This window comes from Heloderma suspectum, chromosome 5, assembly GCF_057233095.1.
Source record: "Heloderma suspectum isolate Gila_16-S chromosome 5, 16-S_ref, whole genome shotgun sequence".
Taxonomy (NCBI): Eukaryota; Metazoa; Chordata; class Lepidosauria; order Squamata; family Helodermatidae; genus Heloderma; species Heloderma suspectum.
The window spans coordinates 86,403,265-86,420,437 of record NC_139462.1 but is presented as its reverse complement, the minus strand read 5'-3'; the positions used below and the strand labels follow the sequence as shown (position 1 = coordinate 86,420,437).

The 17,173-nt window shown below is 42.1% G+C and overlaps 1 protein-coding gene across 4 annotated transcripts in view; it reads left to right on the top strand.

Annotated features, from left to right (window-relative positions):
- Positions 1 to 16,180, top strand: part of IRF2 (interferon regulatory factor 2) — a 49,166-nt gene extending 32,986 nt beyond the window's left edge. For 3 of the 4 annotated variants that reach the window (XM_084856534.1, XM_084856533.1, XM_084856532.1), the window contains exons 2-9: positions 1,535 to 1,629; positions 2,559 to 2,658; positions 4,374 to 4,550; positions 5,876 to 5,922; positions 7,385 to 7,499; positions 8,626 to 8,790; positions 11,495 to 11,541; positions 15,369 to 16,180. In XM_084856534.1, the coding sequence (XP_084712660.1) occupies positions 1,543 to 1,629; positions 2,559 to 2,658; positions 4,374 to 4,550; positions 5,876 to 5,922; positions 7,385 to 7,499; positions 8,626 to 8,790; positions 11,495 to 11,541; positions 15,369 to 15,689 (1,059 nt within the window). In that variant the 5' untranslated portion in view covers positions 1,535 to 1,542 and the 3' untranslated portion in view covers positions 15,690 to 16,180. Of the gene's footprint in view, positions 1 to 634; positions 739 to 1,534; positions 1,630 to 2,558; positions 2,659 to 4,373; positions 4,551 to 5,875; positions 5,923 to 7,384; positions 7,500 to 8,625; positions 8,791 to 11,494; positions 11,542 to 15,368 lie in introns of all 4 variants that reach the window. The other variant, XM_084856535.1, reaches the window with a different exon arrangement.
- Positions 16,181 to 17,173: the final 993 nt, after the last annotated feature.

The window sequence follows — 17,173 nt, the reverse complement described above, 5'->3', positions numbered from 1 at the left end:
CCACCTTTTTTTTTTTTTTTGCCTAGACTACTTTTGATGCTGTAAACATATCTGTTTGTTTGTTTGTGATATTTATATGCTGCTAAATACAATAAAATCTCAAGCAGTTCACATATAAATATTAAAATCACATTTACAATACAATATTAAAAACACAGCATTAAAAAAGCCCCAATATCTACTGACAGCGGACAATCAAACACCATTTAGCATTGCTGATAAAAGCAAATGAACACACTCTTAGAAATACTTCACCATCATATACACTAGGAGTTGAAAATGTGACTAGCAAATATATTTAGTTGTGTAAACTGAGACACTAATGGCACAAGTTGTTAGTTCTTTTGTACAAGCTTTGGCGCTCATTTTGTCCTGAAAATCACCCCCACCCCCTGAGTCTTATGCTAGCTATCTTAAAGTAATAGCCATTTTGAAATTCTTTTGACAGTGCACAAATAATGAACACCATAGTGAACAGTTCTTTGGATAGTTTGTTTTTAGAACAGTGCTACAGTGGTTGGCTTACATTTGGCATCTTTTTGACTAAGCAAGGAAAACATATTTGATCTCAGGAGGCTGTCCTGGCTTTTGTAAATTTACCTACCTGAATTCTACCTGTATTTGTTGATCCTAGCCTGAAGTCACTTCTATATTCACCACAACACAGCACACCATTGTACTTTCTTGAAGCATGACAACATCCATTTAGAGACTATGACATTCCCGATTCATGAAAACGTAAAGTATATGATGTCTAAAATTACATTTGCTTCATTTTACTAATATATTGCATTGAAGGTTCATCAATTACTGTATAGTATTATTTGCTCATGGGCCACTGTTAATAGTGTGTGGTATCTAATGCATGATTCCAACCATCCATAAAGTACAAAGCAAATTAAAATAGATGGGTGTAATCCAGCCAAAGTGCACAACAACCTGATCCTCTCCACGTTTCCTGAGAAGTGAGTCCCACTGAGTTCAAATGGGTCATCTCTTATTAAGAGTGCATAGGATTACATGCTTACTCATAAGTCTCCCTGAATTGAAAGAGACTTATTCAATTAAATGTGCATAGATTGCAGCCAGCATCTCACTGATTTCTGAGCTGAGCACATGCTTAGCTCTCCCAGTGAAATCAGTGAGACTCAAGTGAGTGTTTAACTTTTAATTATGACATGGGTACATAGAACTGATGTTGTAGCAGAAACGGCTAAGAGCTGTTTTCAGGGAATTATTATAAATTGTTGGAAAGCTCTGTCAAGTAAACAGTGATTAAACCTTCTCATGCAATCCCAGAGTTTGTCTCTCTAGATCAAAGGTCAGCCAGTGGGAAGGTTTGTATTGCCAGCGTTCTTGTTAGGCCTATTCTGTGAATGAGCAGGAACCTTTGTTGCCAAAACTGTCCAATGTTAAATAATACCATAAAGTTTATAATACTTTTTAAAAAATCGTTAATTTCTCTTCTGTATATAATAAAAAGGAAACTTGTCTGGTGTTCAAAATAATGTATTAGTGCTTCCTCTTCTTGCAGAGGAAACAATGCCAGTGGAAAGAATGCGGATGCGGCCATGGCTAGAGGAACAAATAAATTCAAACAAAATACCAGGCCTGAAATGGCTAAATGAGGTAAGGTGTGTCTGTATTTTTAAACAGTGATAACCAAATCAGACAGACAGTTGTTTCATCTATATTGATTTGGTGCTATGGGAATGAGACTTGTGCTCACGTGATCAAACCCATGTTTACAATCCTGGTTGGCAGAGCAGGCACAAACCAGTTTTCTGCTTCAGCTGTAACCAGAAACTATGGTTTGCTGCAGACCAGAAGTAAATAATTATGTGCAGTGTGCAAGGGGAGAATGAAGGCAATGAAGGAGGGAGCATGTGTGTTCCGGTTTTATTTCTGTAATACCAAACTGTGATTTGGCATTACGTGTGTAGCAAATAATAGCATTTGATATTCATGGCTTTCTGGAAAATGTTGAACTGACCGGTCAGGTTTGCTAATCTTATCCCACAACTAGATGTCATGGGTTGCCAGTTGCCAAAATATTTAAAAATTATTTTATGGCATGCCCTATTCTGAGGGTTCAGAGCAAGTTATGCCCATTTTCCAGATATGTACATTTCTGTCCCCAAGGGGTCCGCTGTAAGCAACATAACTAACTGAAATGTTTAGAAGACACCAATGAAATTTAAAATGCTTGCTTGAAATCACAGTAGCTCACATCCAATAGTACCTCAGTTAGAATATTTTTACATTCATACTGCAGCATATTCTATCCATGTGCCTTCTTGAGAACTTACCACAGGTTTAAGCCATGAAGGGGCACCTAAGTATTTTCAAATGTTTAGTGCGTTTGCTTAATCTCAAGAACATCAACAGCTATTTAGTTACTGACTTGTATTCTGTGGGGAAGTACTATTGAGCCAGAAAGTGATCAAGCGACAGAAAATATGTGCAACTGTACAACTGCAGTCTCTTTTATAAAACAACAAAATGTAAGACAATCTGTGCGTTAAATGTTGCCATTTCCACTTTGTTTACTTTTCCAGGAAAAGAAGATTTTTCAGATTCCTTGGATGCATGCTGCACGCCACGGGTGGGATGTTGAAAAAGATGCCCCGTTATTTAGGAACTGGGCCATTCACACAGGCAAGAGCAACTCATTTCTACTGGGCAGATTTATTGTGGGGCTTGCTTTCAATATAATTTTCTGTTTTGATTTCCCACATGATTATGCTGACTAGTGCCCCATGTATAGTGCAGTGAGCACATTGTACTCTTGTAGCTGCAAGGACTTATCCTGTTTAATCAGCTGGAGGAGGCAGACCCACACATGCATTCCTTTGCCTGCCCCATGCTGTCATCTCCATTCAGGTGAATAGGGAAGCCCTTTGAGCATGACAAGGTCATGTGCATAACAGAGGTATCCATGCTGATCATTGCTGATTTTATGGGTCCAAAATAGATAGATATGGACTAGAATTGAGCAATTTCCTGTGCACATCATGCACATGGTGTTCAGAACTTCTCGGCCTAACTGTAAAGCCCTGAAGGGATCTAGTTTACTACACTGGTAGCACGAAACCACAAATTGCAGAATCTGACTTGTGTCATATGGTCAGTTTGGCATCTGCAGCATTTGGCAGGGAAAGGAACATACAAGAAAATCATTTCCATGCTTGCTAGCACGCTGGTAAGTTTCAGTGTGTCTACACTAAAACCTCACTCAGCTTTGTGCAAGGGAAGGCTAGACACCTGCTGAGATGTCCTGCAAATTGTATGCTCTCAAAAAACAATTTCTACTTTCTTCAGCTCTGATTCATGCATAGCAGGCACCCACGGGGCAAGGCAGCACCATGGACAATTCAATGGGCAGAGGTCCCTTAAGCTTACACCACGTTAGTGCAATGATATTGTTGGATACATTCCCAAGTGGGCCACTTGCTCCAACAAAGGCTGGTGGTGATCTAAGACCTTATGAGTCTCTTCCCCCAGTCCTCCCTTCTCAGGCTCCACCCCTCTTGCTTGAAGAATGTGGGTCTTAAAAGGCCAACCCCTGGCCTACAGTCAAGCACTTCTTAGCCTTTCTGTGGCCTCCTTCCTGGCATGCTCCCTGCACCACTGGGCATGCACAGTAGTGCAGGAGGTACTTCACTCTTCTGGTGTGTTGGGCTCAGGGGGAGGTATCCATAAGGGTTTGGACTTGGATGCAGTGACAGGAGCCTGGTCTTGTCCACCAGCTGGTGGTACAGCAGCCCCAGAGTCTGGTGGCTTATCTTTCTCTGATTCAGAGCTTGAGACCAGGCCATGACATCTTCAACTGATTAGTGATTTTGGTTATTTGTACGCCTGGTGTACAGTCCAGTTCACACTTATGTTTCTCCAAGTAATCTTGCATATGGGAAGGATCTGTTTAATAACGTTTAAAAGAAATTACAGGAAGGATTTATTTTATAAACTAAGGGCGCAATCTTATGGATGTTTAGACAGAAGAAAGTCCTACAACTCCCAGGATTCCCCAGCCAACATATGCTGGTTGGGGAATACTGGCACTTGTAGGACTTTTTTCTGTCTAAACATGCATAAGATTGCACCCTAATAATATCGACATGTCAGTGAGTTTTGTGTAGGAACAAGTTTGGCAGATTATGCCAGCAGCATCTTTCATAGGCTTTCATTCAAATGTTCCCCACCCCATCCGGCATTCCTTTTTTTACAGTTCCTGCCTTTTCATGGCCTTCTTGTATTGCCTTTCCTTCCTCTCACTGAAATTAACCCAGTGCTAAGCTGTTGCTGCCAGAACATTCTCCTCAACTTAAAGTCAAATCCCAGTTCAATGATTACTTTTTTCTGTTCTTCCTTAGGAAAGTACCAGCCAGGAGTTGATAAAGCAGATCCAAAGACATGGAAGGCAAATTTTCGATGTGCTATGAACTCTTTACCTGATATTGAAGAAGTCAAAGACAAAAGCATAAAGAAAGGAAACAATGCCTTCAGGGTATACCGGATGCTGCCAATATCCGAGAGGCCTTCTAAGAAAGGTAGATGAAAGGAACATGGTGGGTCTAGCAAGTGGTTCGAGGATGGAGACTGATATGCTGGAAGTCTGAGAACTGTGCTGATTGTGCACCGCTGCTCATATTGTTTAAAGACAAGCTAGGTGCAGATGAATGGGCAGCTGTTTCCTTTGCGGCAGGGGCATGCGGACTGCAAAATCTCCATTCATAGTAATAATGTGTATAATGTCTTCAGTTCTGTGCTGAGACAAGGGGCAATTGCCCTTAGCTAAACAGATGAGGGGCAAATGGCTATAGCGAAGGCATAGGCAGCATGGTGCCCACGGGCACCAATGTGCCCCTGACACCTTTCTTGGTGCCTGGCAAGGTGCCCTACCCCTCCTGCTTACGTTTTTAATTAATACATTTTCTTGCCGGCAGCTGGGATTGCTGTGAAACCGGTTTCTGTTGGTGCTGAAAATTGTGGGTTCAAAGGACTTGTTTAGTGTGTGGAGCTCAAGACCCCACCTCTGCCTTATACTCAATCCTTGGGTCAGGTTACCTGTCCTTTGCCATACCTCCCATGGCAGCCGTTTTGTGGTGGCAACCAGGACAGTTTCTCAAATTGTGAGATGTGCCCCCAAAAGTTGCCTACCGCTCATCTAGCCCCATCTTCTTTTCCACCAAGCACTCCAAGAGACATCATCAAACCATTCATTTTTCTGATCCGACTGCTTATGACCAGTGAGGAGAAGGGCCGTAGGCATACACTTTGCATGCAGATGCAGAAGGTCCAGGTTCTGCATCTTTTTATTAAACTACAATCCCTGGCATCTGTAGTTTAATAAAAAGATCAGAAAACAACGACATCTGCTCGAGACCCACTGCTAGTTATAGTAGGCAATATTGGGCAAGATAGACAAATAGTCTGGCGTATGATCATTTCGTATGTTCCAGTGATGTGGGGCAGGATCAGAGAAATGCATGGTGCAATGATGTAGCATCATGCATTATATTTTGTTAGACATTCCCAGAAAGAGAGGAGAAAAAGAAACAGAGTGATGGCTCTGTGGCTCTTGCAACACCTATTTTCAGCCTGTATTCCTAATTTAGTGAGGCATTTCAGTCCTTGCTCATACTGGTGGTCTTGCAGGGCCAGCTGCAACAAATGCTGCTTTGCATCTTCCTGTAATTTTGATATGATCTCAATGGGTTGTTCCTTTCAAGTGCCACTGAAATGATTATTATGAACAATGTTAAGCTCAGTAGCTTTCCGATCTTTGGAGATGCTTGGGAGTTTGTTGGAGTCAAGCAAAATTGTCGAGTCTATCAGGAAACGATTGCAAAAAGTTTTCCTTATATTTCTACAGGAAAGAAACCCAAGCCAGACAAGGAAGACAAAGTGAAACAAATTAAGGTACTTTTTATCATTTCATGGACAAAGACATTACAATTTCAGGTTGGAAGAGTAATGGTAAACCTTTTCATGATACAGTACCTCCCAAAATGGCCCAAGAATTCTCTCTCTATACTAGTGCACTCTAAAGAAGGGCTTGATATCATTATAACAGCAGCCCTCTTCAGATAACATCCCTGCAATATGAGATGCAAGCACACATTACTTTGAATATGTAGCCAGCAGATGGATTTTTTTTTCTTTTTTACCCTAGAATAAGTGCAGGGATCTGGATTGGTACCCTAACACTCTCCTCCCTATTGTGGTTCTACTCTGGGACAGGAGCCCCACACCTAAAATTTGTAGTGCCAAATAGTGATCTGTTTGCATTAATAAGTCACTCTTTGGCAATATAAATTGCAGGCACAGGGAGGGGCAGCCAATTGGGACTGCAGTGCAGGGGAAGGAGTAAAGCTCCCTACCCCCACAGTAGGGCCCTGATCCAGATTGGGACTCCTGCATTTACTGTAGAGTAAAAAAAGAAAAAGACATAGCCACTAGCTACTTCTTTAAAGCAATGTTGTGCTTTCGCCTTCATAAAGGGCTAAACTACACAGGATCCTTCGCTATGGTGATGATGTACTACTTGGTCTAGATGGTTGCCCGTTTCTGCCCATTGTCATTGATGGTGTCCATTCTGCTGTTCTAAGAGATTTTATGGCGCAAAGAGAAATCACATGTAGTGCTGAGATCACTCTGAGGATCACTCAGTGGTCTTGGCATGCTGTTTGGCATCAGCAGGAGTGTTGAACAAATTTGCATAATTTATCTTGTGTTGCATAATTTATTTTGCCATTTCCCCCCATAATTCTGAGCAAGGAGCAATGCAGGACACTGAATTACCCAAGAGCCCCTCCAACCCTTGGACATCTTACCCAGCCAGCTTCTGAAATTTCAGCAGGCATTGCCCACACGCTGTTAAGCTTATGCTGTCAGGGTGCACTCCTATGCATGCTTAGACAGAAAAAAAATCCTACATGCTGACTGGGAAGTGCTGGGAGTGTATCATGCATTCCCTGCTCAAGGCACTTCACTGTATTTGGAGAGCTGTGATAAATATTTCATAAGAATAAACATTTGAGGCAGTACCTCACCCTTGTAGCTTGTAATACTAATTGTTCATTACAAACCACACATTAACATTTTTGGGAAGGCGCCTTATATATTTTGCACAGTGCTTTTATGTGTGCAAGCAAGATTTATATAAAAGGCCGGGCAGGGTTGCAGTTTCAGTTCTGATCTTGGAAAGTTTGCAATGTTTGTCTGCTTTAGTCTGGCTATACCATCATGGCTGAGAAGGTTGTGTTGAAGACAGTATGGTGAAGGGCAGGGTTAATAGGGGAGAGTCATGGGAGGAAAGGAGACAGTACTTCCACATACCTCCTCTTCTCCACAATCCTAACGCCCGGTGTTTTCTTTCTAGCAAGAACCAGAGGAGTCATCTTATGAACTGAGTAATGGAACAAGTCAGGGGTTTTCTGATTACTACTTATCTTCCACAATAAAAACTGAAGTCGACAGTACAATAAATATTGTAGGTAAGCAGTCCCAGCGCATTCCTTTTCGTATCTGGTAAACTCTTACAGCAGTAGCTTTGGCTTTTAAAGTTCAGTTTCACTATATTGTCAGTAACATGACAGAATGATCATAGCAACTGGATAATCTGGTTTAATTAGGAACCCTGGTAAAAGCTACTTGGAGCTGGCACAAATAAGAACAACGTATGTGTTTCTTTAGCTGGTGTGGGCCTTGATAGTGATCCAGACTTAGTCATGCTTAGAGTAGACACACTGAAATCAGTGGGACAAGTTAGTTGTGATTTCAGTGGGTCTACTCTAAGCATGTCGAAATCTGGAGCCAACCCTTTGTCACCAGTAAAAATCAGGAGCTTAAATAACTGTCCTCAGCTAGAATAAATATCCAGATTATGAGGAGAGAGATGAAATAAAAGAATTTTTATGGCTTCATCTGTAGCTAGAAAGACTTCTTGTTTTAAACTAAGGAAAACATAATACTTCTAATCATACACAAAAGCCCATGTTAATTACAGTTTTATAATCCCTATCAATGAAGGAATTTTTCAGATTAAATAGATTTTTTCCCTCTTCTTTGAGTGGCCCAATGTAAATGTGATTTTAATCCCCTGTGATTTTAGTCCCCTCTTTTGTAGATTGGGAACCAGCCTTGGAAATGTTTGCTTTTACCCCTTTCCTTCCCCATGGTTTAGCATTGCATCTATTCCAAGGGTGGACAGCTTGTGGCCCTCCAGATGTTTTGGCCTACAACTCCCATCAGTCCTATCCAGCATAGCCAATTGAGAGGGATCGTGGGAGTTGTAGGTCAAAACATCTGGACGGCCACAAGCTGGCCAACCCTGATCTACCACAGACTAACTACCAACTAACTACCATTAACTACCAACCTGTAGTTAATGCTAAGCAGGTTCCCTCTTAACCTGGTTTTCAAACCTTTGTTTCAGATTGCAGGTAAGATGGGTTATATGTTGAACCCTCTACCTAATGAACCAATCTTAGGACTAGATCCCTCTCTATTGTAGGGAATATTTTGGGTCCATGACAGTTCTTTTTGCTTAATTGTAATACATGCTTTTGATTAATATGACCATAGATAACCATCATTACACTTTCTTGTTTTCATCAAAAGTTGTAGGAGATACGCACTTTGAGGTTGGTCCTGAGGATCATATGATTGTTCCCAATCCTCCTGATGTTTGCCAAGTAGTGGAGGTGACAACAGAGTGTGATGACCAGCCCAGCAGTATGAGTCAACTATATCCGCTACAGATCTCCCCGGTCTCCTCCTATGTAGGTAAGCAACCTTGTACTGGCAAAAGAGCTTAAGGTCTTAGTTTAAGTTGCTGCCACATTTGAACTTTTGGTAGGTGCTTTTCTTTTCTGTTTTAGGATAGTTGGCAGAGATCCTGTTGGTGCCTTTGGGGAAAGAGCTTTCATAAACACATGTATGTCTTAATGTATTTTGTTGCTGTAAGCTGGCTTGGGAGGGCTTCTGCCCTGAAAGGCAACCAAAAAATGTTTTAAATAAAATACATAAAATGTATTTTGTTGTTGTTGTAAAACAAAAGAACTAATCCTGTTGTATTATACTGAAACAAAAATGGGAATTAAAATTGAATGTATCCTTACAAATATGTCCAGTATAGCTCACTGTGCATACAAAAATTATTAGGCAGATAATTCCTAAATAGGACAAAATCTAAATTTGAAAGGGCAAAAGTATCAGGTGTTATTCGATTTTCATTTATTTATATAAAATACTTATATCCCACCTTTCTGTCTTTTGCTAAATGGGGAAAATTCGCATTTTGTATGTGCACTTTTAAAAATGCATTTTTCCTGATGGAAAATGCGTGTTTTTCCCAATCAGAGTGGGGGTAAAACATGCTCACTTTCTGGAAAATTTGCCCATCCCTAGTATTATTGGATACATATGCTCTATACATTTCAGTCCAGTCAAAACTTTGGCGGCGGCATTTTGGACTAGTTGAAGTTTATGAGCAGTTTTCAGAGGCGCCCCCAAATAGAGTACATTACAGTAGTCTAATCTTGATGTTTCTAAGACATGGATGACCATGGCTCCGCCAGGAAAAGCCACAGCTGGTGAGCCAGCCTAAGCCAGTATAAGGCAGTCCTAGCCACCATCACTGCTTGAACATCCAGTTGCAGTGATGGATCCGGGAGTATCTAGGCTGTAAAACTGATCCTTAATGAGCAGGTCCAACCCCATCCAAAACAGGTTGGACACCCAAACCCCAATCAGCAGAACCTGAAAGAAAGAGAGAATTATTCTTAGCTTACAGTGTATCTTCCATCAACAAGGAAGAGTCTTTGGATTCATTTTGGGAAGGAGGGAAGTAATATGGAGGGAGGACATGGCCCCAATCCATGAGGGGCAGGTTAAGTGACCCACTGTACTTGTTCATCCAGATTTTTTTCTTCCTGTCCCTCCACCCCATATGGCAAGATGTTTTTTAGACATGAAGAATGAACATCGGGGAAGGTTTCTGGAGGGAAAACATGCCCATTAATGACCAATATCATCAGATCACAGCTTTGGGGGGAAGTGCAGGGTACAGAAGCCCTTGTTTATTGACCACTAGAAGCCCTGCTTGAAGTTGCCTTTGTTTTCTGTGCCTTGCCTGAGGAGCCCTAATCAATGTGTGTCCTGAGCATTGCTTCTTAAATGTAAGCACTGCCATGTTGTGTAACTTTCAAGGGATCCAGCCCAAAGCGCTGAATGTAATGGGAGGAAAATGGTTGCACAGTCCAGTTCATTGGTTCCTGCACATGTGGTAACTATTTTGCCTAGTTACCACTTCCAGCTGTGGCTCCTTTGAGGCTGTATGGGTTGTGTGAAGGGAGGAATGTCAGAATCCCTGATGTACCTGTGGAAGTCCCATGTGCAGCCCAGCCCAAAAGTGCAAGGTGGCATGATCAAGATAATTTATATGAGTGGCTTGTTATGAGAAGCTGCCATGAGTGGGCTTTTGTTTAGAAAGGTAGGACATACATTTCAGTATGTACGTAAATAAACAGCTTGATATATGCAGAATGGGAGCAGAAAGCGATGAGGTTTCCGTGCAGGCTTCAGGCGAACAGGTAATTTTGAAGCCTTGTAGTGGTGCTGTTGCACCTGGGAAACTTGGGCTCTCATGTGGTCTTCTGCATAAAACCCTGTTTATGTGGCAGTGAAACTGCGAAGGGTGTGAACTATAATATGTAATGGTAAACGCTTAGTTCTGGAAGAGCACAGCATAACATAACTCTAATACAGTTAAAAATAAGGCCTTGAGCCTGGAAGTCTAGATAAACATTACCAAGTGAAATAAGTTTTATTGCTTCTTGGGCGTGGGTGCTGATAGCAGTGCTTGGAGGTAAGCCAAAGGAATGTGCAAAGACTCTGCCGTGTGATTATGGCTGTAGCTGCAGGGACGATTGAGAAGAGGCTGTTGACCCTGAAGCAGGCTGACAAATAGTAATTTCCACATTTTGGCCCACAAACTGAAAGTTTTACATCCCCTTTTCTTTAGCAACTTCTAATTTTAGTGTAATCTTACCCTCCGTTTTTAGTTGTGTGACTGTATCCACCTGGCAGCATTGTGGCATTTTATTGTCCAGCTGCTTTCACACTGAGTATGCTGGTTCTGCATAAACCTTATAATGTTGACTTGGAGTCCATTGTTGGATACAGGGAGACATAATCTATTGTACCTAAAAACAAAACATTGTGTTGGATCCCAATTTAGTCATACTTGCAGTATTTATTTATTTATTTATTTATTTGTGGCATTTATATACCGCTGAATATAATAAAATCTCTCAGTGGTTCCCAATATTAAAATACAATTTTAAGAGTAGATTTACTCTTAAGTATGACTACATCTGGATCCAGCCCATTAACTATATGTAGTGGATTCCTGTTTATTTTGGCTATTGACAAGCAAGATGTTACATGTTTGCAGTACTCATATTGTTGCCCTCATTGTGTTCAACAGAAAGTGAAACGACAGATAGTATCCCAAGTGATGAAGAAAACACACAGGTAAGCATAGGACTATTAAGATATTTCCCCACCCCAAATATGCTTCAATTCATTACTTTTATGATTTCAAAATGTGGAGATTTTTAATTATTTGTCCAGTTGTTTGCTTGTTTGCTTAAGAATTTCTGTCCTTCCTTTTGTCCACAAAGGCCCCCAAGGCAGTTCACAACAGAATAAAAACAGTATACAATAAAATTAAAATCACAACAATTACATGTAAATAATACCCAAGAGATTTTAAATAACTGGAGCAGCATTGAAACAAACATAGCAGCAAAGGGAAAACCAACCATTAAAATAATCCAAACACCTGGTTAAACAAAAAGGTCTTCACCATTCCCCTAGAGGCCGAAAGAGAAGGAACCAACTAGAAGTGCCACAATCTTGGCACTGTTACTGAGAAGTACCTGTCCTGTATCCTAGACAATGAAGCTTCTGAAGGCAAAGAAAAGAATGCTGAGCAAGGCCTTAGGTGATGAACATAAAGGGTAAACAAGCACATGTCTTTCAAATGACTTGGTCCCAAACTATGGCACAGAAAGGTCCACAGTCTATCTGAACACAGTCCAAAAATCAAGACTGCTATCCCAAAACCTCTATTTCATAGCAAGGCCACTGAAATAAGTGATACTGCTTTGGCGTATGTGGTTTAGGGCACAATCCTATACATGTTTAGACAGAAAATATTCCTACAACTCCCAGCTTTCCCCATGCTGGTTGGGGAATGCTGGGAGATGTAGGACTTTTTTCTGTCTAAACGTGCATAGGATTGCACCCTTAAGAGCCAGTTGAAATGCAACTAGTGAAAATTGTCACTACATGGCTCTCCACACCTGCAGCAGTCTTCAGCTTTCCTCGTGGTCAAGTAGATCATGTGGCCCGTATGCATCCCAGCACCAACATTCTCCAGAGAGGTGTGGCGCTGGCAGGGCTACTTCACCATGCAGGCCAGCTGATCCATATGTGAAGTAAGTAACTAAATAAATGTTCTGTTTCAGCCAGTGGCTGTAACCATCTTGTTTCAGCTTGTGATGCTGGACCAATAAAGCAATACTAAAAATACAGCCGTCATGAGGCATATTCATGTTTCATCTCCAGTTCAGCAGACAGTGTTTGTACTCAGAAACTCCCTGGGGAACTTTGCTGTAGCTTTGGCAGCCGTTAGTTTTCCATTTGAGAAGTGGAATCAAGAAGTTACCACAACTCCTGTGGAGCTCCAGCCACAACAGCTCCAGAAGCTGTTTTCAGTAACAACCGTGCCACTCCAGTAACATTAGAATCACTCCCAGTTCAGCCTTAATTCAAGAATTTTGGCTTTGCTGGTTTACAGATCAGGCTGATGGAATCCGCTGAATAGGCCCTGGTGTCAATGCAAGGGAAATACTTGCCGCAGTATTAATATTCACACTTGGTGCTGGACAGGAGCCTCTCGTTCCTGCATGACACAGCTGTGCTGCAAAGGACTCCAAGGAAGGCCAGAAGAGGCCAAGCCTGTCCCCCTTCTTGTGTCCTCACGTAGACCTCTGTGCTGGTTTTGTGGCCCAGAACAGCCATTGAGGCCGCTGAACTGTACCACACATGGCTAGTAGTTATTTTGGCGCAATGTATATTTTCCACCTCAGCTTGCTTCCCCTCACACTTCAGCACTCATGGTATTACTGCACTTTAAGCCAAACCATAGGATAAGAGTATATGACACTACTTTGCCCTGTGAAATTAGCAGTAAAGTATTTCTGGGGAAATTAAACATACAGTTGGGAAGTTCTATGAACAAGCCATGGTGTGTGTATAAAAGCTATGCTGGGAATGCATTTGTTACAGCTTGTTTGTTTGTCATATCTTGGTCACAAGCTGCCACTTTTGGATTTCCTGAGTTCATGTGTGGTTGACACAATGGCAGGAAGTTCTCCTAACCATGATGGAAAGCTTCTTACACATGTGATGCCTGTGAGATGAAAAGTATTTCTGGCCAGCCTCTCATTCGGAGCATGAGAGAAAAATCAGGAGGAGAAAAAAAAAAATTTAAACTGCAGTTTTGATTGCTGACTTTTGTTTTTAACTCAGCTATTGGACCTGCTTTTGGAATTGTAGTTTCTGCATGTCTGTAAATTGAGGGCACAATTCAGCCAAAGTTAAGCATTTTGGATTCCCGTTGATCTCAGTGGTAAAGGGTTACGCCAAACGACTTGTAATGCAGGTAGATGCATTGCTTTAAATATGAGCCTGCCCCATCATGCGTACAGTGGGGGTGGACTGGGGTGAGAAGGTGATGTAAAATGCAAAGCAGGGGGGATTTGAGGCTAGGACCCTGCCTTTCACTGCTCACTCTGGTTCCAGACCCCCCACTCTTTCCTGATTGACATGTGATTGGAATACACCCTGATTTAGCCATACGCATGTAAGAGTACTTAACTTGGGTTGGATTGCACCTTAATGCACTCACCAAGTTTGACTTGGAATGTCCTGTCTCAGTAGGTCTGTGCAGATGTCCTCCTTCTTTATATATATATACTGAATATATATAAAGCCCCTACCATTAGCTTTATCCCATTGCCAATGTTGAAGTAAGCTGCAGTTGCCAGCCCAGTCAGTTTCTGTGCATGGACTGTGGAAGGAGCACCATTTCATCATTCACCGCAGGCAGCAAAAGGTCTTGGGCCAGCCCTGACTGAATGCATGGTGGGGGAGCCCTGCATCTGGTAGCAGAGAGGTGGGAAGCCTTTTTCAGCCTGAGCGCCAAATTGGTTCTGGACAAGCATGTTGGGGGCCACGTGCCAGCAGTGGGCAGGGCCACCTCACTGCTGGCATGCAGCCTCAGCACGATCACCCAAAGTCCATTAATTAAAACGCTCCTTCGTATGCACATACACACACAGTCAAGCTTCTAAGAAGCCACCGTGGGTGGCAGTGGAGGCTTTTAAAGGACCTAAATGCGCTGGCTGGGGGCATGATTTTTCAGGGCGGCTCGCAGAGTTGGGTTAACCCCTCCCTCCCTCCCTCCCTCCCTCCCTCCCTCCCAGCAACAACCCTGCCCCCCAAATGCTCCTATGCTGTAATTAGGCTGTTTAAAGCCTCTATTATCACCTCACTTGCAGTGTAGGGATGAGGAGGGGAAATCTCCTAACTCCAAGGGCAGGGACTGGGTGGGGAGCTCTTGTGGGCCATATCCAGCCCATGAGCCAGAGGTTCCCAGCCCTGTGCTTGCCCCACCCCTGACATCAGCATGTGCACCAGCCCCACTCCCTGACCTCTGCGTGTTTGGCAGAAGATCTGTATGGGCTGCCTACGCCACCTGGAGCCCTGGGCGACGTGATGAGCCTAGGCACGTTCAGTCATACATTCCCTAAAGGCATGGAAGTTAGGAGGCTGGGGCTGGCACATGTGCCCAGTGGGCATAGCTCCATTTCTCCCTCGACATATTTGGTATATGCATGGGAGGGAGATGTCTACACAGCCCTTTTATCACATTCCAGCATGGCCACAAAGCAAAACCCAGGACAGGGTATGCAAGTTAAAGGAGTGAAGTTACAGAGATATGGGAGAATCAATAAGGTCCCCTATCTATGGTGCAAAAGAAATACGCTGCAATATGGAGCACAGTTAATTAGGGACAAACGCAGCCTTGTGTCCTAAACACTGCTGCTCGGAGTCTTGCCTTTCTTGCCTTTTCCCCACCTTACCAGTATGATGACAACCATTTTGTAAACTCGATTATAGTGTCTCCTCTAGAACAGAGGACTTTTGCAATTGCAGGTAATGCCCTAATTGCAGGCTATCCTATATGTCATGCTAGCAGAATTGATAAACTGACGGTCTCTTCTTTGCAGGGTCAGCTTCAGTGGCAAAAGGAAAATGTTGGCGGCAAGCAATACTATAGCAACTTGGGGACAAGGAACCCCCCCTATCCACTTCCTGGCATGGCTACCTTTGTGACTTCTAACAAACCTGACCTCCAGGTCACCATCAAAGAAGAAAGCTGCCCTCTGCCTTACAACAGCACGTGGCCTTCTTTCTCAGAGTTCCCTCTCCAACAAATCATGTGTTCAGCTTCTACCAGTTACAGCAGCAGGCCGCCGGATCATGAGAACCGGGCAAGCGTTATCAAGAAAACATCAGATATTACTCAATCAAGGGTCAAGAGCAGCTAAGCCATAAGCTGGTATGTTCTTGGCAGATCTTGCGTTGTGGCTTTGAGGAACACATCTAACGTACATTCAACAAATCTAAGGAAAAAGCCTTGATAATGCAGAACATGACTGTGTCCAACTCCAGTACTGGAGCATTTTAAACTCAGGACTCCAGCCATCAGAATGTAGACATGAAGCAAGTTTGGAGTTCCAAGGTGACAAACCCTGGGGCTAGGGTTTCTAAGCCCTAGAAAAGAAGGCCCACATTGGTATGTTCCAGAGCTTCATCAAGAGGACCACCCCCCACCCACCGCCCTCGGAGTTGCTGCACTTCTTGTAGTTGAGGCCATAATGGAACTGAAAACCTTGGAATGGAAGAGAAAATGTGAACTAGCTGGATTTTTTTTCAGAATATATTGTGAATATGTACATAGCGCAGTACTAGCAATATTGCAGTCTGCTTTCGCACCTTATTAAAAAAAAAAAGCACTTGCAAAAAAGGCCTTTCATTATCTTGCTCTAATTAATGGCACACTTACACCCTCCCTCCTACTCCCAATGTTGTTCTTTCCCAAGGCTCATCCAGCTAATATGGCCTTGGACTATGGAAAAATGAATTAAATAGGAAGGTAAAATCTTCCCATGTACATTTCACAGATTGTTTTTAAGAGTGCTTGTCTTATATGTGTCTAATCTGCTATGCTTGAAAGCTGTGTGGTACAATAGAAGAAAATCTATTACAGGTATATTATGCAAATTCCCAGGTTTTAAAGAGAGAAAAAATACTCTAATTCTAACCAGAGTAAGCTTTTTTATTTTTTTATACAGTGGAATATTTTATTCTAAGTAAAATTCTAAAGTGAATATAATTGTTTCAAGTTTTTTATCTTTTCTACAGCAAATTTATAATTTTACAATTCAGAGTCTTGGTTGTCAGTAACAATTACATCTTTGTGGCACATTTTCTTTCATTTCTCTCTCTCTTTTTTTTTTTTTACAATTTGTAAAGGTGAAATAGCTTTTAATGAATTTTATGTAGCAATCAAACTATCCTGTGGATTGATAATAAATATTATATATAGTTAAGTTTTTAAACAAATACTTTGTCTGTGTTTATGGGATTTGATAAAAGGTATGAACTGAGAGGTATTGAGACATGAGTGAACCTTGACCAGTGGCAGGAGGAAACGGTGAATGCCTGTTCTAAAACCAACAGACACAATCCGACTGAAGTGAAGTATATTTTAAGTCTTGTTGCTTCTTCACCATTAAAACCAATGAAATTTCACAGTGCTTAAATTGGCCAGGACCATGCCCCACAGTTTCAAAAAGAATCGCCTGTATGTTATATTTAGTGTTAAAAGCGCTTTACAATTGCTCCATTTGCATATCATGGTAAGCCAGAATCCTGAGAATTCTGGCTTACTGTGAATGAGTGAGGGAGCTGGTACATGCTGCTCAATCGCTCCTGCATGGCTCTCCCTGATGGGGGGAGCTGCTTGCAC